Genomic DNA, 26,443 nt, shown 5'->3' with positions numbered 1-26,443 from the left:
TAAAAGTTTGGGTATTCATTAATATAAAGTTAATCAAATTGAAGAACACACAACATCTCAATAAATTAAACAAGGGATGGGCAACTTCGATTGTTACATGGGCAACAAAAAATGCCACCTGTGTCACTTTTGGTTTGTGCTACACGCTCACTGAAACATTCTGAAGCTGAAAAGGTTCAAATGAAAACAACTTTAAACAGGCAGTATTTCATGATGAACTTTAGAGGAACCCTCTCCATGTAGCGCCTCTCACTGGGAGGCTCCTGTTCACTTAGTTTTCTCTTACAGCTGACTATATATGCATATCCTGCAAGTGAGAGAGTGTGTGAACAATTTTCAGTCTCCTCAACACACAGATGCATGCCATAATCTAATCTATTAAATCCCTTGCTAATGTTCTATAATTTTGTCCAACATTCATGTCCCTAAAAGGCAGGTTTGGCTCAGCAGGTACAGTGTGCATTGCAGCTTTGGTTCCCACAAAACCAGTAAAACAACAATACACACGCATGCACATACATAATTGTAGTTATTACACACATGTTAAAAAAAAAGTGTGTTCTCTGCCTTTTTAACTTAACCTGCCCAACTGAGTGCAGTCAGTAATTAATGTCAACAGTCACACTGAGTCACTTGGTGTGGTTTTCTCCTGCTGCTCCGGGACAGTCAGTCACTGTCATTATCACCCTTGCTGTCTTCACACCTTTTGGTCACTAGTGAGTCACTGAATTTCTGTCAAACAAGCATCGGACTTGGAAAACATTTCAGCGTGGGTGGAAACGTCCAATGTTTCAGCCACTAATCTCAAAATAAACTTTTCAAGATAACTATCAACAAGATGATGTATTCTCTTTGATGATAGCAGCGTTTTCTGAGAAGTCAGTAAGAAGGAAAAAAAGGCCTTAATGGTAATGTGTAGCATAGAAATTGTATAAATGTTGCATTTTATTTGATGCTGTACTATTTCAATGTAAAGACCTATGAATAAAATCCCAAACAGACAAACTGCATCTGTTTTTCTGATTGCAGCCTTTATCCTATAACCATAAAAGTGGTTCCAGGTGAATCAGTAGTACTGAGTCAGCTCTTCTTATTGAACGTGTGTGCAACAAAGCTGAGCATCAAAGGGTGCATTAGCAATGAAAACATTAGAAAGCCTCAGCCTGCTATCAAATATTGAAGTTTGCTCAGGCAGGACAATCTTGGCTCGGCCTTCTCAAACACAGCCTGTGATCTTTTTCCTGTTTGTTGATTCTACACATTCCTTCCCGACATGACGTCTGAAAAGGGTTTCGCAGACCCCCAAACACTAACAAGGAGAGCACACAGATACAGTTAATCTGGCGGGACCCGATCCCTGTTTGTTTTCTGAAATCTTGATCTTGAAAATCATTTATATGTAGAACTTAATCCTTTGAAGGTTTCCTGTTGAAAATTGAAGTCACGACAATCGAGGGTTTTGGCTCCTGGTGGCTGCAGTCGTCCGGGTTTGGGGCTTTTATGATGACACTGAGGCTTGAACGTTCGTCAGCTCTACAAAACTTTGACATTGGTTTGGTCATGATGACATACCTGAAAAAAAAAAGTGCTCCACTTCAAATGTGTGTGAGCAGGAAAACCTGTCAATATGAGTGGAAGTAGTTCTGAGTGCACATTTTTAGAGGCCACACTGCAATCCTGGAGAAATTGGAGTGGGTAAATACTGTATGCGCGGCTGCTCACTGGAAGTAGTTCATGTCTTGGAAAACATTTCACCTCTTATCTGAGTTCTTGCTGTTTTCCTTGACTTGGCAGGTTGGTCAAACTCAGTGGTAAAGCTCAGGTATTTAAACTCTTAGGGTGTGTCACCAAAGAATTCCTAAGGCAATGACTGTCAGCTTTATACTATCATTCACCAGGCTGCTATTATCAGTGTTTGATCTCTGGGACGGATCATGTTGTGTGGTACATGCTTTGAAAGAGACCAGGATGTGGCGTTTGTTGAAAACCACTCTGTTTCCCAGATAGACCTGGCACATAAGGAAGTACAGTGCTGATACGTTTATTTTCTCTTCCCTCCACACCCTCGATGTTGTTACTCTTTCTGAAGCATGCAGTTCTTTTTATGGTTCCCTTTCATGTTTATGCTCCTGTGTATATATTTAACAGTGTGCCTGTCAGGTGCCCTCCATGATGAAACTTTTCAGCCTTCATTCCAGAACGTCCAAACTTCAATCGCTTGCCTCATTTACAGTGACTGTCCTACCGACTCCACCGTCTTCTGTTAAACTGCTACGAATATCAATCAGCACAGGAGACCTGGTAGCCATTCAAACTGATCAAAGCTTCTATTGAGTTATTGACATCATCTGAGAGCAAAAACAGACAGAAACAGGAAATGTTACAATGCATGTCAAGCAACAATGAGATCTTTAAATAGCATTATATAATTACAAAAGAAATATCACATACAATGACAGCGATGCATATCCACAAATCAAACAAATGCTGAAAATATGCATGATAATAAATAATCCTAACTGTAAGCACAAGTCAAAGAAAAAAAAAGAAAAAAAAGAAAAAAGGAGGTGGTTGATGTCCATATCAAACGACGACGGTTTGCGTCTTCTGGGCGAGGGTGCATGTTGTGATTCACTCCAAGACTAAGCTATCACAGTCATCAGCAAAATACACCAAGCTCCAGCGAGGACAGAAAGGAGCTGCGCGTCCCGTGTTCTCGCTCAGGAGCAGCGCAGCGGCTCACACGGGTGAGCGGCGTTCGGGTCGCGCGCGGACGTACAGAGCAGAAACTGGCGTCTGAAGCGGGGAAGCGTGAACACTCCGCCGACCCGCTGACTCCGTTTCGCAAGGGGAGGAAAAAAAAAAAAAAAAAAAAAAAAAGTCAAGTGCCCCAACAAAAACATAAAGACAGTGAAATGCAGTTAATCCACTTACACTCAGTGAACAGTTTTAAGCCTTTTAATCAAAGATTTAATATCAGGTGGACCAGAAACTAGCCTTGTCTGGAAAGCGAAGCAGAGATTTGTTGACTGGCCACTTCTCTATGTGTGTAGGAGTAATAAGCAAAAAATAACTTTATAACACATTCTTTAAAATAAAATAAAATAAAAACACATTTATTTAGAAATCTCACTTCTTAATATAAAAGCTCTAACTGTGGCTTCTTGCTGGATCAGTGCTCTTTATTCATGCCCCGATCGCACAATACTGACTTACTTCCAATTTGTACGCGATTTCGATGCAGTCGTAACACAAAAAGTTATTCATATTTGATTTGACAGAAGGCGGAGAGGAGGAGAAAAATGCTGCTGTGACGAAAGAAGGATCGAAGCGTTTGCTTTTCTAGTGGCAACAAGTTCCTAGAGGCATAGGGAATGCTTCTTTACAAGAAAGAGAAAAAAAAAACAAAAACAAAAAAAAAAAACAGAAACCAACACACGTCCAACATAACTTACATCATAAATAATTTCTTAAAAATAACGACCACAGCATGAATGTCCTACAGAAACTCAAAACAAACATCTACAGTGATGGCGGAAATGGCCCGATCGTTCTCCCGTCGGAAACACCGACGGAAATGATGCCATTTAGAAAATAAAGAAAGTGTTACACATGTTCCTGTTTCGCTGTGACTTGCCTTTTTGTACGTCGACGTGACAATGCCCATTTTCTTTATGTTCTAAATACCATGTTCCACCTGGGTGGGTTCTGTGCACGGATGCCCAAATAATGCCGTTGACAGGATGTATCGAAAGGAAACTGTAAAAACCAGGTACAAAAGGTACAATATAATCAAAGGACCACATGAAGAGGTGTGAAAAAGTCTTCAGTATTCACAGAAAAATATCAACTGAAGCAACTCACCGGACAGGAAGTGTCCTAAGTTTATATACATATGATACGTAAAATTGAAAATAGATTTCCTCTCTGTACATAGCACTGTATTCTTCTCTTCCATCTTCCTCTTCCGTATTTACAAAGAGGTCCTGTCCTCCACGTCTCCCTTGTCTTTCAGTTCTGTGTGGGGATCTAGTCAAGAGAGATAACGTCAGATATGGAGCCGTAAATGGCCGCCGCCGCCGCCTCCACCGAGGACCTAGACAGTCCCGAGATGGCGTGGCTGTCCCTGTCCCGGTCTTTGTCGCGGTCCCGCAGGCTGCTGGAGGACACCAGGCTGCTGGTGCTGCCGCTGTTGCTGCCGCCGCCGTTGGTGGCGGCCAGCGCGCTGCTCCCCGGGGTGCCCGGCTGCTCCCGCAGCATCGGCGGGGAGCCGTAGGGCAGGAACCGGTTGAGGAGCAGGTCGTGGTCCTCCGGGGCGGACGCCGACGCCGCCGCTGCGGCCGCCATCACCATGTTGTAATGCTGGCAGGAGAGGAGACAAAGTCAAAACTCGCACAAGTTTGTTGTAAATATTTAATAAAAGAAAGAAAGAAAGCGATATATGAAATCTTATCTTCAAGACATGTTATGTGAAGCCACCGCCCATTTGGCTGATTAGATATTCAAACTATGGGAGCTGGTTTGGGTTATGTAATCTTGTCGGCATGACGTCAACATATCTATTAACAGGTCCTTTCACTCTGTACTACAGCCGAGAACGGCGTGTGAAACATGTTATTAATAGACTACGTGGAAATCCTGGATGCGTCCCATGCGGTGCGTGTGGCCGTCTGAATTTTGTTATGAGCACTCTAATGGAAAGTAAGGGGTCTGTAGACATGACTTTCTTCAGTGATTAGGACCTTCTGTAAACTGTGCCAGGCCTAAAAGTGACTCCTGTAGATGTAACAGCAACCACGAAATTGGTCCAATCTGAATGTAGAAACAGAAGAGCAGGCGTGAGTGTAAATGTACCTGATTGTCACCTTGGAGGAAGGAGAAGAAATTCAGATCTGTAAAAGAAGAAGCGTGTGATTGGGTCACTGAGCGCAGTTCCAACATGCTGAATGTGTCTGTGTTGTTCACAAGGTTTGTATAAAAACACACACAACTCACAAATAACAAGTCCAAGTCCTTTCTCAAGACTTCGACCATCCCAGTAGATACAGTGGAACTTCGGTTTAACAAAAAGAAAAAATGACATGTACCAGTGAGCTCTGTTGACGTTCCCAATTCAGATAAGATCAAGTCTAAAACACTTCGGCTGAGAGGAAATGCATGAGGAGTGTGGAGCTTAAGGGAGAGCGGGTCTCTTTATGAAGAACTAGGTCCAGAGAGGCTTTTTGAAACTAAATCTTCTTTTAGCCTCTTTAACGCTGAGCCCATTTTATAACATCTAAAGATTACAAAGCTACCAGACAGGAAACTTTCTTGCCCATTTTATAGTCCTAAGTATAACTATGGCCATATTTACCAATATAAGCACCAAATCACAAGAGTCACCAGTATGGAACACACTAGAACTCAATAATGTCCAATAACTGCTCGATATTGGAAAATAATGCAGCAGTCCTCGCTTTTTTCCCCCCCTGTGCAATCCTACAGCCATAAAATCTAAATAAATCAACTCAAAAGACAGTGGGGATAACTAAGACAGTAAAGCAAGAGAGGACTGATCGTCCGCAGCCCTGCCTCGGCGCTAAAACCTGCGCTGATATGATCATCGGGGTATTATATGCATGCTGCTCTTCCTGTGACAGGTTCACTGCAGGATCTCTGCACTAACGAGGTAATGCTCCACATCCACCGAGGACAGCATAATTTATCGCCGCGATCGATAATGCTTTTAGCAAGCGCCCAGGCAGCGGTGTTAAGTCCTGAAAGGACTATTGACAGGCGTACCTGGCAGGTCACTGGCTGTGTGGTAATAGTGGCGATAGTCCTGGATGAGAGGTGGAGGGGGAGGAATGTAGCTGGTCTCCACGGGGGGCATGCTGGGAGCTCTGCTGGCGGGCGAAGCCTGGCTGTGCAGGTTGAGGACTCTGAGAGGAAACGGCAACAAATGGCTTCAGCAACACGACAAAAGGAGAATGTTAGCAGACATCTACATGCTGTGGTTTGGAGACTCACCCTTTGCTTGGAGGAGGAGAAACGGGCGACAGTGAGGGACAGGGCCTCTTAGGAGGCGGCTCATCGTCCAGCTCATCCTCTGAAGAGCTGTCCAGTGTCAGATCAATCACATCCACTTTTTTATTGTTGTCGTGCGATGATCGTTTATGTTCGTGGGAGTCCGATCGAGACAAATCTACAAAGAGATGGCAAAGTTCACGCGGTGCACGCAGACGAGTCACCTGACTTGTGATGCTGAAACGTGAAGGCGACGTACCGCTGTCGACTCCATTGTAGGAAGCGGACACCTCCTGCACCTCCTTCTTCGACCTCATGGGGGCCCAGCTTCCGTCCTCTTTGAACTGGATCTCATCACAGTCGGAGCAGCTGTTCAGGATTTCCATGAACAACCTGAGAAAACCGAAAGCTTTTTAGAAACATCCTCCAAAACAATTTCCTCATTTATATAAACCTCAGCTTCACCTCAAAATCAGACTTTGTAATCTAGACTAACATCAAAACGAAGACATTATAAGACAATTATTGCATAAATATCCTACTCACTCACAAATCAGCATCAATAAAAATGGCTCCAATTATGGGCTTATTGATAAACATTACAATGATTCAGCATCACAGAGGTCAACTCGTTTTGAAAGCACACTCAGAGTTTGTGCTCACCCGTCGATGATGAGATGCTCATACGGTGCCTTCTTGTCACAGACTGGACAGACCCAGGTCGGCTTCTTCTCATTCATTTGGATATAAAGCGTTGCGTCGAAGCACTGGAGGTGCGAACACGTCATCGATCGACACGGGATGGTCAGCCTCATCTTCCCCAGCTGGAACACGACAGACCAGCAACACGGGCAGTGAAATCAGGAGTGGAGAAACATTTCTCAAATGAGTTACAGTTGCACTGAAGTGTATGATGACTAAACTTCATTTTGAATGTTGACTCATTTAATTTAGGATCTCAAGCTGAGACACCATCAAACTCAAAATAATTGAAACATCTTAGTCTTATTGAGAGTTTGCTCTTCTGAAGAGGTTGTTCATTGCGTTTTCTCGTCTGTGATAAACTATAGAAAAAATGTTTCTTCCACAAACTTTGAATGGATTCTAATACTTTGGATTATTTACCAAATTGAGCAAACAACACATTTAATCTTTACTAAACAATGGGGTGCTGATATGCTTGTTAAACTTGAGGTTTTGCCAATACACTCACGTTCCAGCTTTTGCATCACACACGTTATATAACATCTGATCACATGTGAAAAGTCATGAAAATACTTGTAAAAAAAAAAAACCCCTTGCTTTCCCAAACAGTGAGATATTTAACGAACACTTTAATTTTATTTACAGGACACAGGAGGGAGACTCGTAGACTGGTGGTAGCGATTTCACTTTCTGGATCAGCCGTCAGCTTCTCTTTGACTGAAAGAAAAGTGCAAACACAACGTAAGAACTCAAACACTGTGATTTAGGTCACCTGTATTTATTTAGCAGGACTGGATTCACTAAAAAACACACTGAACACAACTTCTGTACAGACAGTCATCAGTATCAGGTTATTGTCACATGTCGACATGGAATAACGGCAACAGATATGACAGAGAAAATGTGAGTTCTGTGTGGGAAGAAAATGATAAGAAACAAACAAAACTAAACCTAAGTGAAAGCAGTAGTTTCTTTCTACCTTCGTCACTTCCGTGAGCTTTCTATAGGCTAAAACAATGCAGTCAAACAGGTCACAGAACTGCAATAAGAATGGAGCTTTGACCTTTAAAAATGTGCTTGCCTTATATTGTTTGTTTTGTTTTGTTTTTTTTAACAGATGGCAACACAGCATGTTTCCTATCACTTACTTAGGGCTCTTGAATGATCTGGGTTCCGGATTCCTTTGGCCCGTAGTCTTTGCAACAACACTGCAGACGACTGCTGCCTCACCAGGTACACAGCCATGGAAAAACTCTGAGAAAAGAGCGAAGCAGATCACTATGATGTCTCAAGGATTCCTCACAACCGAATCTGCCGGCGGCTTATTCAAAGCTCGTACCCTCCCAATTTCTGAAGTCCATGACACCACGATTGTGTTGGGGACTGTGGTGGAAAGTCGGACAAGAGATGTGATGTTAATAGGGCGACTGGGCCTTTTTGGTTCAACTCCATTTTTGGTGGGAGGAAGATATCCCTGTGGAGAAAAGACACACAATCAGTGCCACGAAACACAATGATACAATTACAATGAGAAGAGGATACAAATACTGAGAAAGCGGACTCACTGGTAGATTACAAGGCTTTCCGTTCACCTTCACACACAGATTTGGTGGAAAATGATCCTCCTGGGGACAGCTCGTCTCTGATAAACAAAACCTGACAGAGGAAAAATTATACATCATATAAGTACTGAGAGGAAAATGCCAAAAGCAGTTTGTTTTTGCTGAGCTGTCACTCTGAGAAAAGACTCTCATTTATTGGATCATTTCAGTTGCTTCAGATACAGCAATCTAGATCTGTGATATAGAAGATCAATTCGTCATACCTTAACTGAACTTGAACAGCAAAGTCACATTTGGTCCCAGATATGTCCCTGAAGAGAAAACACAAAGACAAGTCAGACTAGGACCCTTTAAACTGGGACACCTTTCTATATTTTCATCCACATATAACCTTCTACAACAGTATCTAATCATGCTCCTAAACCACAGATGGACCTGTGTTTTATTTCTTGTTACTTCACATCTGCAGTCATTAAATATTTATTTGGTGTTAACTTAAACTCCTTTAATACATTTTCAAGTCACTTGTTGTGATGATTCAGCACCAACAGTCACTGATGTGACTTGCATTCATGTGGCCGTGTTGACGGAGAGATATGAGCTGAATCTACACAAACCTACAAATGGAAAATTGTGGGAAAGCATGGATTGCAGTTTTTTTTTATGTTAACTGTTCTTGCATCAGCGGGTTTAATCGTTGGATTTAACATGCACCTCAACTACGGATCCCATGCCTAACTTTATCATAGGAGCCTCTAGATTGGATTTATCCTAGGACCGTCTTGTGGAGAGTCGATAGTAGTAACCACAACACCACATTATCACTTTATCACTTACATAAAGGCCCAGTAAAAGAACATGAGCTTATGAAAGGATACAACCATGAAATCAAGCATAACGTGTCTCCTTTAATATCAGCTGAATTTACTCTGACATCTGGGTCAGGTCACACATGTTTGTGAAAGCAGTAGTGGGTAAAAGGTGGTGATGATACTTTCACAGTGTCAGTCCTTCTTCCCCTTCATCTGTTTGAGAGCAACAGAAAGTAAATAGCAGGGAGCATTCTCACTCACATGGAGCTGCTGATCTGTTGGACTTGCTGAGGTGTTAATGCAAAGGCATAGCAAGCTTCCTGGAACCTCTGACTGTTGTCTGAAGCTGCGGAGAAGAAAGGCACAGATTAACCCTAAGAGACAGCAGAAGCTGCACTGATACCAGCGTGTGTTAAAGATGTACCGGGTGGAGTGTCCAAGAAGTGTTATCAGTCCACACACAGCTGAGCAGCAAGATGAGCGACTTACCCAGACTGGTGGGCTTAATCAGCTCATCCAGCACATCGTAGAACGGCAATCTCTGTAGCTTGACATCAGGGTGCAAAGGGTGCAGGGAGGAGGGGAGGTGAGGCAGGCTCAGCTCGTGCTTCGGTCCGAGTAAAGAAACCGGCAGCAGCGATGACGGCGAACTGTGGCTGTCAAACCCCAGCTGGGCGAGGCCGGCAGGCAGACTGGACGCAGAGTGAACGCCGGGGATGGCGAGGTCCACCGGCGACACCATTTTGGAAGGGAAGCGTCGTCTATAGAGCTCTTTGATCTTCATTTGCACTGCGGGACTGCAACCAGCCTTGAGTAGGTGCAGAGCTTTGGTCAAGAGTTCATGCTTACGGCCGTGCTTATTCCGTCCTGCGTACCCCAACAACACCTGGAGCTCAGAAACTCGAAGGCTCATTACCATTTGCTGGTAAAACATGAAAGGTGGGGGGAAAATGACAAAATGATGAGGGAATTTTGAAAAAAATTAAATAAAAAAAAACATTGCTTTTTCATCTTTCATCATTATTTTGTACTAAAAACACGATCATGTCTTTGAAAACACCAAAATCCTCCTCTTGCTAACAGAACTTTGACACCCATATTATTTTCATTTCTGACACGTGGCTGGAGCAGAAGGATCAATGTCCCCTCTTTGGTCCCTGTCAGGCAGCACTTGTGTATCAATAAAAGACCAACAAAAAAAGCATCACGATACAGTATATTGAACAAACACAGACACTCTGCAATGACCTTGGCAGACGGCCCGCTGGCTACAAACACAAGTGCACATCTTCTGGTGTGCTTCTTTTCAAAAACCCGATCCATTAAAAGAAAAATCTGAAAAGGCTGCAAACGATGAAACAGGGTGTGGACTCCAATGACATGATGAAATCCAATAAACCAAAGGCTTTTTCCAAAGAAAACACAAGAGAGTTAATAATTAATTTAGTAATAATTCAACCAATGTTGGAAAAGCAGTTTGTAATGTTTTATTAGAAGAGATTGTGAAAGATAAGGAGCCACAATTTCATGTGCATGTATTTGTTTTTATTAATCCTTAACGTCCTGGGAAGTGAAAATGCATAAAATATGGCTGCGCCCACAATGTTTCAGCTGTGATTTTACACCAGAGAAGCTTTCATGATATTCCTATTTTATGAAAGGAAAATCAGGCAAAATCTAAACACACCTCATTTATGAACTTTGTTTATTTGCAGTATGCATCTTGTTTTTAGGTTTTGGTAGTATTTTCTTTGTGTGTCTGTTAATCTTCTACCTTCTTTTATATTTAAATTTGTATGTGTGGTACTTTGAAATTAGTGTGAAATGTAACTACATTATAAAGATAATGGAATATTTCAAAACCAAAAAAAAAAAAAAAAGATTAGTTAGCCAGCAAAGTTAGAAATCATCAGTATATCAGAAATACCTACAAGCAAGCAAAAACAACCTTAAAATGACTCTGGTTCCACCAAATTTGCATCTGTTCACACAGATGTGTTCATCTTTTCTCTCAAACGCCAACGATAATACAAAAACGCTTCAAATTTGAAGGAACAACAAAACACTGCAAGGTCACATTGAACAAAAAAAAAAAAATCAATGCATGCTAAACAGCTTTCAGTATCAAGTTGACTTTGTATCATAAAATGTATCACTGACATTGAACAGTTGAACCCTAAATAATCAAAAAGTCTCAATTTACTATATCCACTGCAACACTATATCGCACAGATAAGAAGAAAACTGTTAGTCATATCCCTATTCCTGAAAACAGAAGCAGTGAGCTGTTCCAGTTCCAGTGTTTTTATGTCACAGCTGTTTCTTTTACTCATTGTGTGTTCATATCAATACAAACTGGAACTCAAAAGCATCACTATCTATTAAAATGACCCGCATAGGCTGTTTCTTCAATGAAAGCCTTCAATAGATAAAATGTAGATGAACCTGACCTGCTGTCAGTGATGGAGCCAAATTCAGATTAACTAAACAATCATCCTAAAACTGTTTTCCTTTGGAGGTCAGAGGGGACTGTTAGTGGCGCGAGTTTTTCTCCAATTCCAGAAATTTCGAGTCAGTTTTAGATGCACTATTTTATGTCACCTAAGATGAAGATAAGTACCTTTTAATTATGAATCAACAATTAATTTGCTAAGTTGTTTCGGGGGGGAAAATATGTTTTATCCCACAAAGACATGATCGGGTGTAATAACGAGGCTCGTGTGACCGTGTCCATCATCTTATGTTCAACAGAGAGCTGATTAAAAATAAAACTACAGACACAAAAGAAGAAACTAACGATGGAGACTTGTTCAGCAGAGACAGGCTAACGCCGACTGCGAGCTGACAGGATTCGTGTTCCACTGAAATGCTGCTTCTTGTATGAAGGTAAAACAGGCAGACTGTGTTTATATTTTATAAAATGTGTCTGTGGACGGTGGATTTTCCGAGATTTTATCTCTATCTGCATCAGAAAGCGGCGCTCATTTCGGTGAAGCTGCGTATGGATTCCAGGGAGTAGACAGAGCCCGTTTCAGCCCGACACCGCGGTCTGCGCTATAAACTACCCAAACTGTGGAATGGTTCATGCTGGGGTGTCGATAAGTGTGAAACCTTGGCATAAATGTGTGTTTTACCCATAAAAAAAGCGATGTGTGGGCCGATGTTCAGCTGATCCGCAGCCTAACGGAACGACGGCAACAATAACAAAGCTAATGCTAACGGGCTAGCCAGACAGCTAACTGTTCGTCTGCTCAGCCTGGGTTGCTGTTTTTTCATTATTTGTTGCAGTAGTGCCATTATCTAAGTCTCAACTCTCAAGTGACCACCAAGTTATAGCTTTAAATGCATATCCCGCAGTTTAAAACGTATATTTATGAAGCTAATAGAGGGGCTCTCTTTACCTTCAGTTCCGCACTCTCCGCCATCTTGTTCCTCTTGCTGCGCAAGCGCAGAAGCCATCCTCAAGGGACGAAGAGATTTCAGCTCATCCCGATGGCGGCCGGCAGAGGGCGCTGATACAGCACGGCGGCCAACAGGGGGCGCTGCCGCCGCTCAGGAACCAGTGGGGGGCGCTGCTGCCGCACACAAAACCACCAGCAGACAGCACAGGGCAACACTTATTTATTTATTTATTTATTTATTTATTTATTTATTTATTTATTTATTTAAAACTGGGAACTCAAGAAAATCTGTCGTAGAAGAATCAATGATGGAACTGACAATGTGTGACACACGGACAGTTTTATAGATTTCATTCTCAGTTCAACACTGAAATGAAATATCTTTGGACTCCATTTGTGGATTTCAAACTGTTGAAGGGTAATGGAATCCAGAAAATTTACACCACACAAGGTGAAGGTTTCGAAATGTGTGATGGTTTGTTTCTTGTCTATTCACATAGAGACATATAGAATAAAAGTGTTGCTTAGATTCCATTATACTTGCCTATTGATTGATTTTTCCTGGATCTCATATCTGCAGAGGGGAGTGTAAATAAACACAATTCATTTACCATAACAAGTCACGAGGGAATCTTCACACAATTAATATTTTTATTTGTTTTGGACAACTTTATGCTCAACAATCCCTTCTTTATTCATAAAATGTGGACTCCTCCACCACATGACCCAGGGCTTTGAGGAGTGTGGACACACATGTCCGCCTATATGTCTTGGACTTTGAGAGTAAACACAGATTACATAGGTGTGCTTACCGTTATAGGCACATTTTTAGGGCATATCTGTCGCTCCTGAGTGGAGGATGAGCCTTTAGAGGTCAGAGTGTCAAATTGTTGTCTGGGAGGTCAGGGTTCGAGTCCCGCTAAAACCACCTGATATAGATGCCGAAAAAGCACATTGTTTCTGACAGCAGCATGCGCACTGAAAAACTATTCGAAAGATTTTCCTCCAACACAAAAAGGAAACTTTTTCTGAGCATGTAATGTGAACATTTCCTCCATATTTATCATCAAACATGACTGAGGATCACTTTTCACTGTTTCTGAAGTCTGAACACATCATGTGCGCTGGAAACGGACCGCGTCCACCAATTTGTTTGAAGTAAAGTTATATCAGGAGATCATTGAAAATGCCAAAATGTTTCACATCCTCATTTTTAAACTTAAATAATGTATAGCGGGGTAAACTCGATAAATGTATCAATTAAGAATTAAAGTCAAAAAGACCGCGGGGTAATGGGATCATGAGGAGCTGCCTGCTTGATTTATACACTCTGTGAATATCATTTGTGGAGAATTAAGCCTGTTGACCACATAGAGGAAGAAATAAATCACATTCCTTTTAATAAAATGATTTATTCATAAGCAGTGAAAACAAATATTACATGGACAAATAGGCTACTCTTAATAGAATATGTCGCTATACTTACAAGGTCGCAGATGCACTAGTTTAGCCTCCTAATTTCTGTTGGTCAAGTCTTGAGAAACAATAGGTTTGACCACCACATAGAATTATATCGCAGGGTCACTTCAATGCAGGCTTCTTCTTTTTATTTTACTTTTTTAAATTTTAATTCCCATCACTTGGTTAAAGTGCATAACATCCAGAGTAAGCTACTGGCCCGCAGAGGAGAATTGTAGGCCCTTTATTTACATCATATGGAGCAATGAAATTGCAATAAATTAAAAAAGAAAGAAAGAAAGAAAAGAAAAGAAACAACCCACCATTACAAGATACATACATTTTCATTGCACTTTGCCACAAATAATAAATATAGACTAATCGATGGTATATCATATGCAGGATGGATGGATATACACGTTTAAATATTACAGGTAAATACAGTTTTGTCTATTTTCAGTTTGATCCCTCGGAGTGTCTGCAGAGGGCTTTTTTTTTCTTTTTCCCATGTTCCACGATTCCCATTGTTTGAGTGTTGGACCGAAGCCATGGATGAGTCTGTTCACCGCCTGTCATTCAGCTGTGTGTGTGGTTCACGGTGGCAGCAGAGGAGATTTGAAGGAGCAGGATCCGCTGCAGTGGCGAGGAGTCAACATCTTACAGGAGAAATGGTGTAACGCGTCGTGAGCTTCTATGAAGAAGGAGATCAAACAATCAAAAGTGTACCGAGCAAGCACGTGCACGAGCGCGAGTTGGAGCCTCCTGGAAATTATGCAGGTCGATGCACTGAGCAGTCCAGGTTGTGCATGCGCCGGGAAGGATGTAGTGATGCGATAATTCAAGGCTGATCAAACACGTTTGGGGAGGTTTTGGAGCCTGGGTGCAGGTAATTGTTTGTCTGCAAGCCTCTGGGTGCAGAAATGTAGCCTGTATATCACCTTAACAATTACACTTCAGCCCTCTCTTTTAGGGCTGCAGTGAATATCTGCACAGGATAATATCAGGTTATTATTGCAATATGCAATAATTGTTTCAATCATGGTTTATATATTTTTCTTTCTTTTCTTTTAATCTATATATGTGCGTGTGTTACACTCAAGGTGTTTGCCCCATTACACAAAATGATGCATTTCTATATTCAGCCAGTTCTCAGCAATTCATTACTGGACCCTCATAAAAATAAAATTAGGGACCCACTAGGGACCCTCACATAAACGTGCTATCGCAAAATTTGTTTTCTAATTTCTATTTATCGTCGATCTGTTCCTGTTTCTACTGTTTCACACTTTCATTTTAAGGGATATACAAAAATAAATGCGCAACACGACGTTATTTCTAAGCGAATTTGATCCAGATTTTACATTTTAAATCAGAAAATTTCCCCCTAAAACTTGACAAAGTAAACGGAATTAACCTCTTATTGAAAATCCGTCATAGAGAATACGTAAAGAGAACAGAGAGAACTCGCCTCCTCTGCTTTATTTCTCTCACCTCTGACGATGTGCAGCTGCTGGACCATCTCCTCCCTGTAGGAAAGCTCTCGTTTCATTTGATCCTGGAAATTGTCTGAGGAATGACACATTTATGACTCAGTGATGCTGAAGGTGCGCAAATAAAAACACGACTCAAGTAAACGTGACCCCAATCATTCACGAAACTGCTTCAACTCTTGAAAACAAGTTTGTTTGAAACTCCCTCAGTTAGAATAATCACACCAACCTTAAAATGAGTCCTGAAACAATTAATGTTGTTGAAGAAGATGCAGAGCTATATTTTTTATTTTTATTTTTTGCAGTCTTTGTAACTTTAGAAATCATACACACGCAAAGCTGATCTCATCCTATAGAGGGCGCTGTTCCCCAACTGAAACACTTGTGAATGTTGTCAAGCCTGACAATATTGAAATTTACGTTTCATATTCAATTCATATAGAAAAACATAACTATTCACTATACCACTTTTTAAATCAATTAAATAAATATACACTTTTTATCTTTTAGTTTATTCTAAATCTTAAACGTATGAAGATCTTTCTTGGTTGCTTTTATTAATGTGTTTTGTTAGTATTTCAGCATTGTATATTGATGAATTAAAAAAATTCAGCTGTTAGGTAATAAAAGTGCATTATTTCAGTATTATTAAAATAACGTTCTGCTTTATGTTTTGGGAATTCAGACTAAACTCAAACGGACATGAAACACTTTTAGAACAGAATTTTATGGCAAAATATACAGTATGACTATATTGTATTTATTGACATTGTATTTACTAAAAACAAGAATCTGAAGATATTTTACTATTGTTTGAAAAAATAAATAAATAACCAAAAATAAATAAATTCTACATCATGTCAAAGTGGTTTATAGATCTAGAATGTGATATAGTGCTGCACAATGTGGACAAAATAAACACATTTTCCTGAGAAATAAGTTACAGGTCTTGACAAGATAATTGAACAGCAAAAATATTATACAATTATTTATATTCACAAGTGATGAATATAAATAACATTTACCACTGGAGTCTTTTGAGGGATATTTATGTATTTTAACAATTTTTACAGTGGAATGCTTTCCTATTATTCTGCACAATTTACCACATATCCTCCAACAGTCCAGAGTCACTCATTCTCATGTCAGCATTGGATTTGCCTCCAAACTGAACAAAGAGTCCAGTGAATGCTGAGTTTTTAAGCATTTTGAAAAGAAGAGAATGTGGAGGATGTTTTTTTTTTTCATGGTTTAATATACGGAAACAGCTTGACTGTGCTGAAAGTTTCAGTTTGAAAAGGATAATTTTCACAGGTCTGGTTATTTTTGTGTTGCAGACTCTACACATTCTATTTTAAGCTGTTAAAATCGATATTTCTTTGTTTTTGTTTATTCCTTTAATATATTCCAAACTGATTTGTTTTCAATTTATTCCAATTCAACTAAACGACCATTCCCTGGCAGATTTCTGATGTTTAACATCCAAAGAGAGCTGTTCAAGATAAATTGCAGCAGACAAATAACAGCAGGTATTTTCAGGTTCAGCTTCTGAGTTTGGTTTTTCTCTTGACAACATCAAACGATAACGTTTGCCTCACCACCACCTCAAAAAAAGGGACTGTTGATGCCACGAAGCACCGCTGGAGCAGTGAAAAGCCTGCAGAGGAGAGGAGATCAGTGTTGCAGAATCCAGCTTACCTTTCAAGTTCTGAAATTCACGCTCCAGCTTTTTCCTCAACTCGACCTGCTCCAACAGCTGCTTCTGTAGCTCCTCTAGAAAGCAGACAGAGGAGATGTTGAAGACGAAAAAAAGGTCCAGGACACCATCTCCCATGTAAGACAGCTGTCCATTTTTTAATGACAGTGATGAGGACGTGGTTTATCAGAGCAGGTCTTTGTGGGCCTGCTCGCGTCGAAGGGAAACAGAAAATCACAGTCTCGTTTCATTTAGGCTCAGTGGAAGAAAATGGATGATTGAAAGATGGTCTAAGCTCCAGTTGGAAACGCTGAGAGGTTTGTGAGGGACCCTCAGGGCTTCAAACTGACTGGAGATGAGACAGGATGTTTCCAGAAAAGCCTGACTGAAATCAGCTTGACTTGTTAAACTCAAATTATATTAAATATTAAAATCAGTATCTAAATGTTTTCAGTGTGAAAAATTAAACTATGTTAATAATAATAATAATAATAATAATAATAATAATAATAATAATAATAATAATAATAATAATAATTTGTGACACCTTCTTACCTTTCGCCAGACTCTGTATGTCTCTTTGTGCAGTCGGAGCTCTGGCTGACGCGTCCTCGCCTGAACACACACACAGTAAATTAAATTCTTCTATCGCAAAAAGAATAATAAAAAAAAATTAAAAAGCGATTCTGCATTTTTCTAAAATGCAAAAGAAAATCGTTTTAAAATTCCTGACCTCGGTGTGTAACTTACCCTCATGCGGCTCTCTGTGGATCTCCTCGCTGCTTTGTTCATTAAAAGATTTGGTTTCGATCTCCTCCACAGTGGAAGACGGCTCCTCTTTGCTCGCACTCTCATCTTAAGAGAAAATAAATTGATGTAATTGCTGTCTTCCTTTTTATGTATTTATTTATTCATTATTTTGTTATTAAATATTTTAGTTAAAGCAGGAAAGAAAGCGTCTAACCATGAGTTGGAAGAACGCCGGGCAGGTAATTGGCTGGTCTGAACTGATAAGGACTGCTCCTTTGTTGTAGCTCACTCCTCTCTGGTGTGTAAACCTAAAAACAAAACAGTCACCGCTTTTTTTCAAGGTTTGGTTAAATTACTATAATTAGTTCAAAAATAATTATATGAAAATGTAATTAACATAAACTCTAGGTTGAAATTTGGATATTTTTATTTGGATACTTGTGTCTAAATAATGTGTACATGCTGCTTTTGCTTTTAACATAATAAACAAATCCCCCAACAAAGCACACATTTATCTGGCTTAAAGTACACACGGGCCGAGGAACAGACACGCACTTGCAGACAACTGGAGGGAAATCTAAGCGCTTGCAGCGTTTCTCGGCTATAAGTCACTCACTTCAGTGAAAGAGGCGGCTATGTGGGTCTCTGATAACTGCTTGCTCTGCAGTTCCCTGTCAGAGGACTGGCTCACATGCAGGCTCATTTTCTGGGACTCGAGCGCACCGCCGTCCTGCAACGCTTTGGAGTCCGCGTGGTTTGGCGAGGCCGCGCGCGCCAAACCGGGAGGAGTCCGAGGGCACACGGCGGAGGACAGGGGACGGGCGTCCTCCTCCCGGTCCTCCTCCTCCGGCGTCTTGTTCGTCTCCACGTCCACGTCCGGCTCGCCCTCGCTGTCCACGCACGGGGACACGGACCGGTAGCTCGAGCTCTCGCTCAAAAAGTCTGGGGATAAATACCCGGTGCGACACCCGTTGTAGGCGCCCCTGTTCCCGTAGAGCTTGGCGATGCAGTCTGCGTCTTTGATGACGGGCCTGAACGCGGACACGTAGCTGATCTTCCGGGGCGGGAGGGTGACCCCCTCCATCGGCCTGCCCTCGTCCCCGGACTTGTCGTCCTCGTTCCGCATGGACTGGGTGCTGGAGCAGCGGTCGTTGTCGACCGCGCTGTCCTTCGACGTGTTGGTGCTGCGGTCGCTGTGCTCGGAAATGTCCATGTCCGTCTGTCTGGGGGGGCACAGCAGCTCCGGCGGGGGCTTGTGCGGGTTCTGCGGGTAGGGGGGCATGGGCAGCGCGCCCGCCGCGGGCCAGAACATGGGGAAGGGGTGGTAGGCGCTGTCCTTGGTACCGGGCCACAGGACGCCCGGGAGGCCGGCTTTGCTCTGCTCGCCCATCATCCCCTCGTCTTTCTTCTGGCACAGGCCGAAGGCCGGGAACCCGTACGGGTGGGGGAAGAGCGGCGGGGGGATCTTCTGCAGCATGCCGAAGCCCTTGCTGGGCACCGGGATGACCGGGTAGCTGCGGGTGCTCGTCATCCCTCCCCGGTTGTCCTCGCAGCTGAGGAGCTTGGCGGGTATTTCGGGTGAGCCTCGGGGACGGTCGGGTCCCTGTGATTTTAAGGGCGAGCTGGAGGCTGACCCGCTGCCCGGCAGAGTCCTCTTGCGGCTGCCCCCGTTGAACATGGCCTTCACGTCTTCCCACGCGTGTAATATATCTGTCGGCGCGTTTTTATCGGACAGTTTGAGGTGCCGTCTCCAGGAATTAAAATTAGCGGCGTCTGGCTGGGTGTACTTGGACTCCGGCGTGCGGTGAGAGTGAAATATGAATTTATTGGGAGAAAAATACATGTTGCAATAGGAGCACTTGATGCACTTGGCCCTGGAGCTGTTGTACCGGGCCGGGATGAAGTTTCCCCGACTCCCCCAGGCGCACTCGTGGGACACGTCAAATGCAAAATTCTCTGGGAGCTTCGGAGGCGAGTGGGCTCCCAAAAACGACTTACAGAGTCTCTCGGCCTCGCGTTTAGTGATCATCCCGCAGCGCCTGGAGGAGATGGGCATGGCCCCGGCTCTCCGCAGGATCTCCAGCTGGACAGGGGTGCACTGCACGCACGTGATCCCCAGCGCCACGCGCCGGTTGTGTATTTCGTTGTAGCTGTAGTTCTTCAGCAGCGTGTTGGATATCTGCGCAAGGCAAAGTCTCTCCTGCCCATCTATCACCAGAGACACGATGGGTATTCCGTACAGCACGGTCTCTCCGACCTGGTTGGGCTTCAGGTTGCTCGAGTAGGAAAGTTCTTGTTTGGAGCTTGGCGATGAGGTGGAGTCTCGCCCCGCGGGTATGGGGTCCATCCTTGGAGGCCTGGAGGCTGCAGACAAAACGTTTGAGTGAATGGAGTTAAATCTTAAATTAGAGACTAATGTTAATTTTACAACTGCTTTAATTTTACGGCAAAACACTTTTATGCGTGCATTATTGATAAAGTTGTGGGGAGTTTTTATTTCTAAAGATCATTTATGTTGTGCAAAATAAAACCTTTGTACAAACTGTACATGCTCAAAAAATATTAATAGCGAAAAGTCAGTAATATCACAAGATAATGTTCCAGTTTCTACTTTAGACAGTTGAATTTCAACAGCCTGTTCTGAAAAATAAAAAAAGGCTCAATAACATTGTCAAATACACAAAGTGTGCCGGTTGTCACAAATCTGCAGCAAAACTCACCTCTAACGTCGGCGCGGCTCCCCTCCGTGGTGAGAGATAAAGCTGAGATCAGGAGGATGTCGGAGCGATAAGCGGAGTGCGCTGGGAGGATGTGAAGATGTTTGCTTCAGGACGCAGCAGTCCGCGCAGCACCGCCTCCCTCCCTGCTCGCCGTCCTCTCGTGTCTCTGCCGCGCTCCGGGTGCGTGCGGATGGTTTGTGTTGCGCCTCCACCTCCACCTCCTCCTCCACCACCAGCAGCAGAAGCAGAAGCAGAAGCAGCACCGTCCACATGGCAGGCAGGCTGTAGTACAGCCCCCCTCTACGACAGCAATCAAGTGACGGGGAAACTTATGGCGAAGGCACTCCCACTCACACAGGCAGTCTGCATTAACTATGGATTCATGACCAATGAAGATGATTTGATTTGAGTGTTTGATCTGGTCTTATAGCAGCCTGGAGGTCCACATGGATAAGGGCCTTACAACAGGGGCTAATTTATATCATGAAAACTTAAACAATTACATATTTCTATTGTTTGAATAAAATATAAATATTGAAATCCAAATAAATCTTTAATTTCCACGTGGCATATTGGGTTGCTCATACTGCATTTAATTAATCTTTCAGCACTCCCTGTTAAAAAGCGCACTGTTATTGACATTATGCATGGAGGAGGCTGCGGAGGGAATTAACATCCTGCTAAAACAGCAGGGACCCAGAGACACTTTTGTTGTGGGTCCGCATGGTGAATGCGGTGCGCAGGCCTTCGTCATGTGCGGAGTTCCCACGCATTCACCGTTTACAACAAGCGATCCGGCCTGGACACGCGTCGTGACAATAACCAGCTGCTCCAAAGGTCACTCTCTCTGTGATCCGCGTTTAGGTTTTTTTTACTCTCTCTCTCTCTCCCCCCCTGAGGTGGAAGAAAATGATCTCAGACATAAGAACAACGTGGAGCATGGCACCATAAGCGACGGACATTTAACTTTTAAACGTCCATAAAGCGTTGGGTTAATCTTCTTCTTCATCTGGCACCACGCGCGGCGACAGACACTGGTGCAATATTGATGAAGGTAACAGGACACGCTCCTGTTGGCCCTGTTGACTCCAGAGGGACAGAGAGAACAGCAATAATGACAAATTGTCCGTAATCATTCACTCATTCCAGCCATTGTTTATATTGTTTCGATTGCACACCCACCTATTTGGACACATCACCGATAATAATAATAATAATAATAATAATAATAATAATAATAATAATAATAATAATAATAATAATAATAATATGTTTTATATTATTTAAATACTTTTTTAAAATTGCACATGAATAATTGAGAATAAAAAATTTGGTGACGGTCCAACTCATGTTAAGAGAGCAATCAATTCCTATTGGAGCATCAGTCTCATCACCAATGATAACAGAGCCCGAGATGTAGCAACATAAACCTGTTAATTAACAGTGATCGTTGATATTAGATAATTTTCACGTTTTATTGATACAGTTCAAAGAAAAAAAATCTGCAAATGGACTCTTTATAATTCTTTACTATATAGCCTGCGAATCTGAACCCACTCCGTTTTAAGAGTAATAGTAAAAAAAAAAAAAAAAATTATAAAAGCATTTGTGTCAATATTGCACTCAAAATAAAAGATTTTTAAAATGTTAAAAAAAAAAAAATAGCTATATAAATTATATTTCTGGCAGCCTTCACAGTGATTTATTGATGGACCCCTCTACCAAAAATATTGCTCTTGGGAATGTCATACCTTTATTGTCACCCCCAATGACAAGGAAATCTCACCCTTGATCTACAGTTTTATTTGCCCATCCATAATTCCAGACAAAATGCAAAATTCACTGACTTATTCCCTCCACACAGGAATGTCTTTCAACTAAACTTAAAACAAGAAAATTAGAAAAAAAGAAAAAAAAAACACTGAAAAAGTCACTGAGGTCACGATCTAGCTCAGGTTTCTTTTACCTTTTTTTGTGCAGGAGAGAAACAGCTCATTTAAAAGTATGTCTGCATTAATCACAGTGCTGCATCAAAGTATGATAATCACCTGAACACTCTATTAAAATAAAAGTGCCAGCCCAGGGGAAATCTTACCTTACTCTTTAATTGTTTTGAGGCTTTGATAGGCTTTTTAATCTAAGATTAATTTATGCATTCTTAAATAACTCTACATATGATTAATAAGCTTGAAAATTAAAAGGAGACTGAAGCAATTATAACAAGTGGTTGGTCATCACCTCATTAGATGGTATTAGAAAGATGCATTTTGTGAGCAAACTGTGTGTGTGTGGGTGTGTGTGTGTGTGTGTGTGTACTTTCCTGATTGGGCATCTCAAAAATTAACAGTGAAAGAGCAAAATATGGATAGGATGTTTAATGACTGGAGAAAAAATTGCTGCAGGCTAATTATTCTGGATCTTTCCAGTTCGGTCTGGTGAAAGGGTGAGTCAGAGTCATTTATTAAAGAAAGACACACGATACAACGTTTGTCAGTTTTGGGCGCAGCGATAAGGATCGAGATCAGGTGTAGGATGTTTGGTTTCTGCAGCACTGCTGCAGAACTGGAGGGACAACAAAAGAGTAAGATCAGCTGTTTGAGAGGCCACCGGAGAGACACAGTGAAAACAGTGAGACTTGCTAAATGGTCGCTAATGTGTAAACAAGACATCACCCCTCTCCTGCTCCGATGTTTATTTGTCTCCTAAAAGCCCACCCCTGGGTCCTGACCCCCACATCCTCCACCGCTAAACGGAACATTTCTTCTCGCAGGAGGTGGCGTGGAGTGTGCGTGAGAGAGAGGGAGTATATGTGTGTGTGTGTGTGAGGGGGGAGTTCATCACTGCATCAAATGAGGCTGAGCACAGGGACCCTTTTGTCACAGACAGGGACTCATCTGCCAATGGCGAGCGGTGAGGTCCTGGGGGAAGGCAGGAACAAAGGTGCTAAAAGGCTGTGTGACAATGAGGGTGCGCCGAGGAAAGCCTTCGAGTGCGGGACGCAGGCTGCACGGGACAAGCTGTGCCAATCACCCCGCAATTACTTTTTTGTGCCATCCAGAGGCCTTGTGAGAGCATTCATGGGGAGACGCAAGGACACGAGCTGCCACGTCTCCTCCGGCGCCGCTTGGAGTATAGCGATGACCTGCAGAACGTCGTGGGTGAAATGTATAGTCAGTCACCTGCTCTCCAGTTGAGATAAAAAAAAAAAAAAAAAAAACACCCAAAATCTTTGGCAAATTCACCCCCTTTCTATTACTGACTCCACACCCATCAGACAAGAATTCAAAGGTTTGGTTTTATCCTGAGGTGTGTAGTACAATCCAGTGAAGCCGCACACAATCTGTTGTGAGAGTGAGGCTATAAAGTGGTCAGAGTTCACCACCGTGACGGTGAGAGGCGAAGAGGTGAAGCATTTTCTTTATCTCTAAGTACTGGACACAAAAAACAAACCAAAAACAAATTTAAACTAAAAGAAAAATAACATCAAATTCTGCAGTGTTTCATAACTTTGAGCTAAAATGTACTGTGTAACATTGGACAGAAATTTCACACAAGAAACGAAATAAATGTGAATGAAAGCAGAAAACAGAAAGTCCTCCATAGGGACCTTGGTAGCTACATCTGCTACTACATTTGATGAAAATAATCATCAACCAGAGGACAGATGATTGTCGAAATAACACACTGCAATCAATTCATAGTGACCCAATAACATGGAAAGTCAGAATCACATCATTCATTTCTACCGACACTCAACTTTAAATGAGCTCTAATACCGCACGCAAGTGTTCCTACTGCTAACTCATAAAAACAACGCCTAAACCTAATTGTCAATGCACTGACTGCTTAAGTATTTAGGGACTCCAAGTTTGGTGCAATGCCACTGTACACTACAGTGTAATAAAGGAAGATGCAGGAATTTGTCTATATCCAACCCCGAGCAGTTTCAATGGTGTAATGAGGAGTCAAGTGAGAATGGGAATTATCGTAATGATAACAAAGGTCTATGCACCATAGCTTGGGGCTGTATTGTAGGGCATTACCATAAAGATGCGATGTGCTTGTATTGCAGGGTTTTTTGTGAGAGAGCAGGCCAAAGCGATAATAACTATTAGTAGATGACAGTGCTTTGTGGGATTCCAGCTGTGGAGCCCAAATTTCCATACAGATAGAATGGCTCTGGGTGGATGATATGCGTATGTGGGGGAAGGGCTGGTGGCTCCATGGACTCATGCGTGCACACACACACACACACACATGCACACACACACAGAGTTTGCAAGTGGCAAATCTCAGTTCTGGACTCAGTCTTGCTGTTGTCCCCAGTTAACAGGGTGTGGGAGGAGGGGGGTGAAAGCCTCCGGTTCAAACAGCCAGCAGGTCTCTGCGGAGGAACTGTCCAGAGTCCTGAAACAGCTCGCCGCTGCTCTTCTGACAGCTTTCAAAGTCGGGAAGTGCAAAGAGTGTGTCTGCCATGTGTCTGCGTATGGGTGTGCGAGCGTGTGAACAGAGAACCAGAGATTTCCATCAAGCTCACACGCAGGTGAGAGGCTGTGCAACATACTTGTCAGCAACATGTCTGACAAAAATAAAAGCCTCGCTCCCAAAAAAAAAAAAAAAAAAAAAAAAAAAAAGCCATTTTCAAGGTTGTGAACTACCAAAAGTGCACTGATTTTACAAATACATAAAATATTCTGCATGCATGGGTGTGAAGAGGTACTCCTTAAAGGAACGGGCTGATTTTTTTTTCCAGATATAGGAGTGAGACAAGATGACTGATGAATCTGCAGATTGAATATGAAGCCAGAGACCGCAGATATAAGTATACATACTGGATCCGGAGACTCTCCACTGACCTCCGACATGTCCAAGGAAAAGGTTCTGCCCAACACTAATATCACAGCTAATCTGTTGCCGTGTTCATTGCTTACATTCAATAATACTTCTAAATAACATTATTGGCTGAAAATACAATCTATCAATCTTTAAAATTCGGAGGCAGCAGGAAAATCTCGGGTTCAGGGGGATGTGTTTTACCAGCATGATTGTTTTTACAATTAGTTCTTGAGCAGAAATCCTAAAGAGAAATACTGGTGGGTAAAACCAATAATCATTTTAATGAAATACACTTTTAGTGCATAGTCAGTGTGATGTGAAATGAACCTAAATCATCAAACAAGCTCGAGTGCAAAATCATAAGAGGGAACAATTACGACAAAAGCAGGCACACATAAAGACTTAGCAGATAATCCATATCATTAGCACCTAATTAGCATGAGAGAAGTTGGCTTTTTTTTATTGCTTATATATTAGAACAGTCGTTCGCAATAATATCTGGCAATTTGAAAAACACGAGGAAGCCTGGCGTTCAACCCGAAGCTACGCTTAGTGTGAGACGAGGCATGGGCAGTGTGGAGATTACAGAGGCACGATGTGCTTTAAGCTCTCTGAAAGAGGCCTTGTGCTCCGACACTCAGAAATCCTTTGGTCTATTTCCAACTTTGCTTCAAGTGAATCGTTCGATGAAACAAACATACTTCGATGAAACATTTCAGCTGCTATCTGACTGGAAACACTTCAGTTTTAAACAAGTGTTCATAACATTTTTAGACAACCTCAGAATAGCTGTTTGCAGTATTTGTGCTATTTCAGCTTTTAGCATACTATAAAATAAAGCTAAGCTATTACAGCTCCACTAATCTCTTTAACTCTGTAAAAAGAAAAAAAAAATATTCCACTAATGTTCCAGAGTTGATGTGCTTTTCCAGAGTGAGCGACTGAATGTGAGCAGCCGCTGAAGGTTCATTATTCTGACCTAGAAAGGACATGCAGATGTGAGGAAT

At 42.1% G+C, this 26,443-nt stretch overlaps 2 protein-coding genes across 6 annotated transcripts; both read right to left on the bottom strand.

Annotated features, from left to right (window-relative positions):
• Positions 1-2,302: 2,302 nt before the first annotated feature.
• pias1b (protein inhibitor of activated STAT, 1b) lies at positions 2,303-12,537 on the bottom strand. 4 transcript variants are annotated; one of them, XR_003931805.1, is made up of 14 exons: positions 12,487-12,537; positions 9,575-10,007; positions 9,347-9,431; positions 8,537-8,584; positions 8,277-8,367; positions 8,051-8,185; positions 7,860-7,965; positions 7,355-7,428; positions 6,670-6,830; positions 6,010-6,399; positions 5,782-5,921; positions 4,855-4,892; positions 3,865-4,362; positions 2,303-3,759 (listed from the first exon to the last, which is right to left on the bottom strand). XR_003931805.1 is itself a non-coding variant. In XM_030096438.1 (14 exons), the coding sequence occupies exons 1-14, from the start codon at positions 12,508-12,510 to the stop codon at positions 4,030-4,032; spliced, it is 1,977 nt and encodes a 658-aa protein (XP_029952298.1). In that variant the 5' UTR covers positions 12,511-12,537; the 3' UTR covers positions 2,303-4,029. The 4 variants fall into 4 exon arrangements, 3 of the variants coding, with proteins under 3 accessions (XP_029952298.1, XP_029952299.1, XP_029952297.1); XM_030096438.1 differs by having other exon boundaries at positions 2,303-4,362; positions 6,010-6,184; positions 6,266-6,399; XM_030096439.1 differs by having other exon boundaries at positions 2,303-4,362; positions 4,855-4,865; positions 6,010-6,184; positions 6,266-6,399.
• A 1,939-nt stretch (positions 12,538-14,476) lies between these two features.
• On the bottom strand, positions 14,477-20,738 carry skor1b (SKI family transcriptional corepressor 1b). Of its 2 annotated transcripts, none has more exons than XM_030096036.1 (8): positions 20,601-20,738; positions 18,497-20,244; positions 18,095-18,188; positions 17,881-17,985; positions 17,686-17,745; positions 17,133-17,207; positions 15,436-15,510; positions 14,477-14,635 (listed from the first exon to the last, which is right to left on the bottom strand). In XM_030096036.1, the coding sequence occupies exons 2-8, from the start codon at positions 20,225-20,227 to the stop codon at positions 14,538-14,540; spliced, it is 2,238 nt and encodes a 745-aa protein (XP_029951896.1). In that variant the 5' UTR covers positions 20,228-20,244; positions 20,601-20,738; the 3' UTR covers positions 14,477-14,537. The 2 variants fall into 2 exon arrangements, with proteins under 2 accessions (XP_029951896.1, XP_029951897.1); XM_030096037.1 differs by having other exon boundaries at positions 14,477-14,632.
• Positions 20,739-26,443: the final 5,705 nt, after the last annotated feature.

Source organism: Salarias fasciatus, chromosome 7, assembly GCF_902148845.1.
Source record: "Salarias fasciatus chromosome 7, fSalaFa1.1, whole genome shotgun sequence".
In the NCBI taxonomy this organism is placed as follows: Eukaryota; Metazoa; Chordata; class Actinopteri; order Blenniiformes; family Blenniidae; genus Salarias; species Salarias fasciatus.
This window is presented reverse-complemented; position numbering and strand designations above follow the sequence as displayed.

Bases quoted from the DNA above. Each gene is read 5' to 3' on its own strand.
- pias1b (XM_030096437.1), bottom strand. From the start codon at position 12,510: ATGGCGGAGAGTGCGGAACTGAAG. The intron at 8,368-8,536 runs GTATGACGAATT...TTCCTCTGTCAG, and splicing joins GCTGTTCAAGTTCAGTTAAG to GTTTTGTTTATCAGAGACGA. The intron at 4,893-5,781 runs GTACGCCTGTCA...CTTCTTTTACAG, and splicing joins CACAGCCAGTGACCTGCCAG to ATCTGAATTTCTTCTCCTTC.
- skor1b (XM_030096036.1), bottom strand. From the start codon at position 20,227: ATGGACCCCATACCCGCGGGGCGAGACTCCACCTCATCGCCAAGCTCC. The intron at 18,189-18,496 runs GTGAGTGACTTA...TTTTGTTTTTAG, and splicing joins TAGCCGCCTCTTTCACTGAA to GTTTACACACCAGAGAGGAG. The intron at 17,208-17,685 runs GTAAGAAGGTGT...TCTGCTTTCTAG, and splicing joins CATACAGAGTCTGGCGAAAG to AGGAGCTACAGAAGCAGCTG.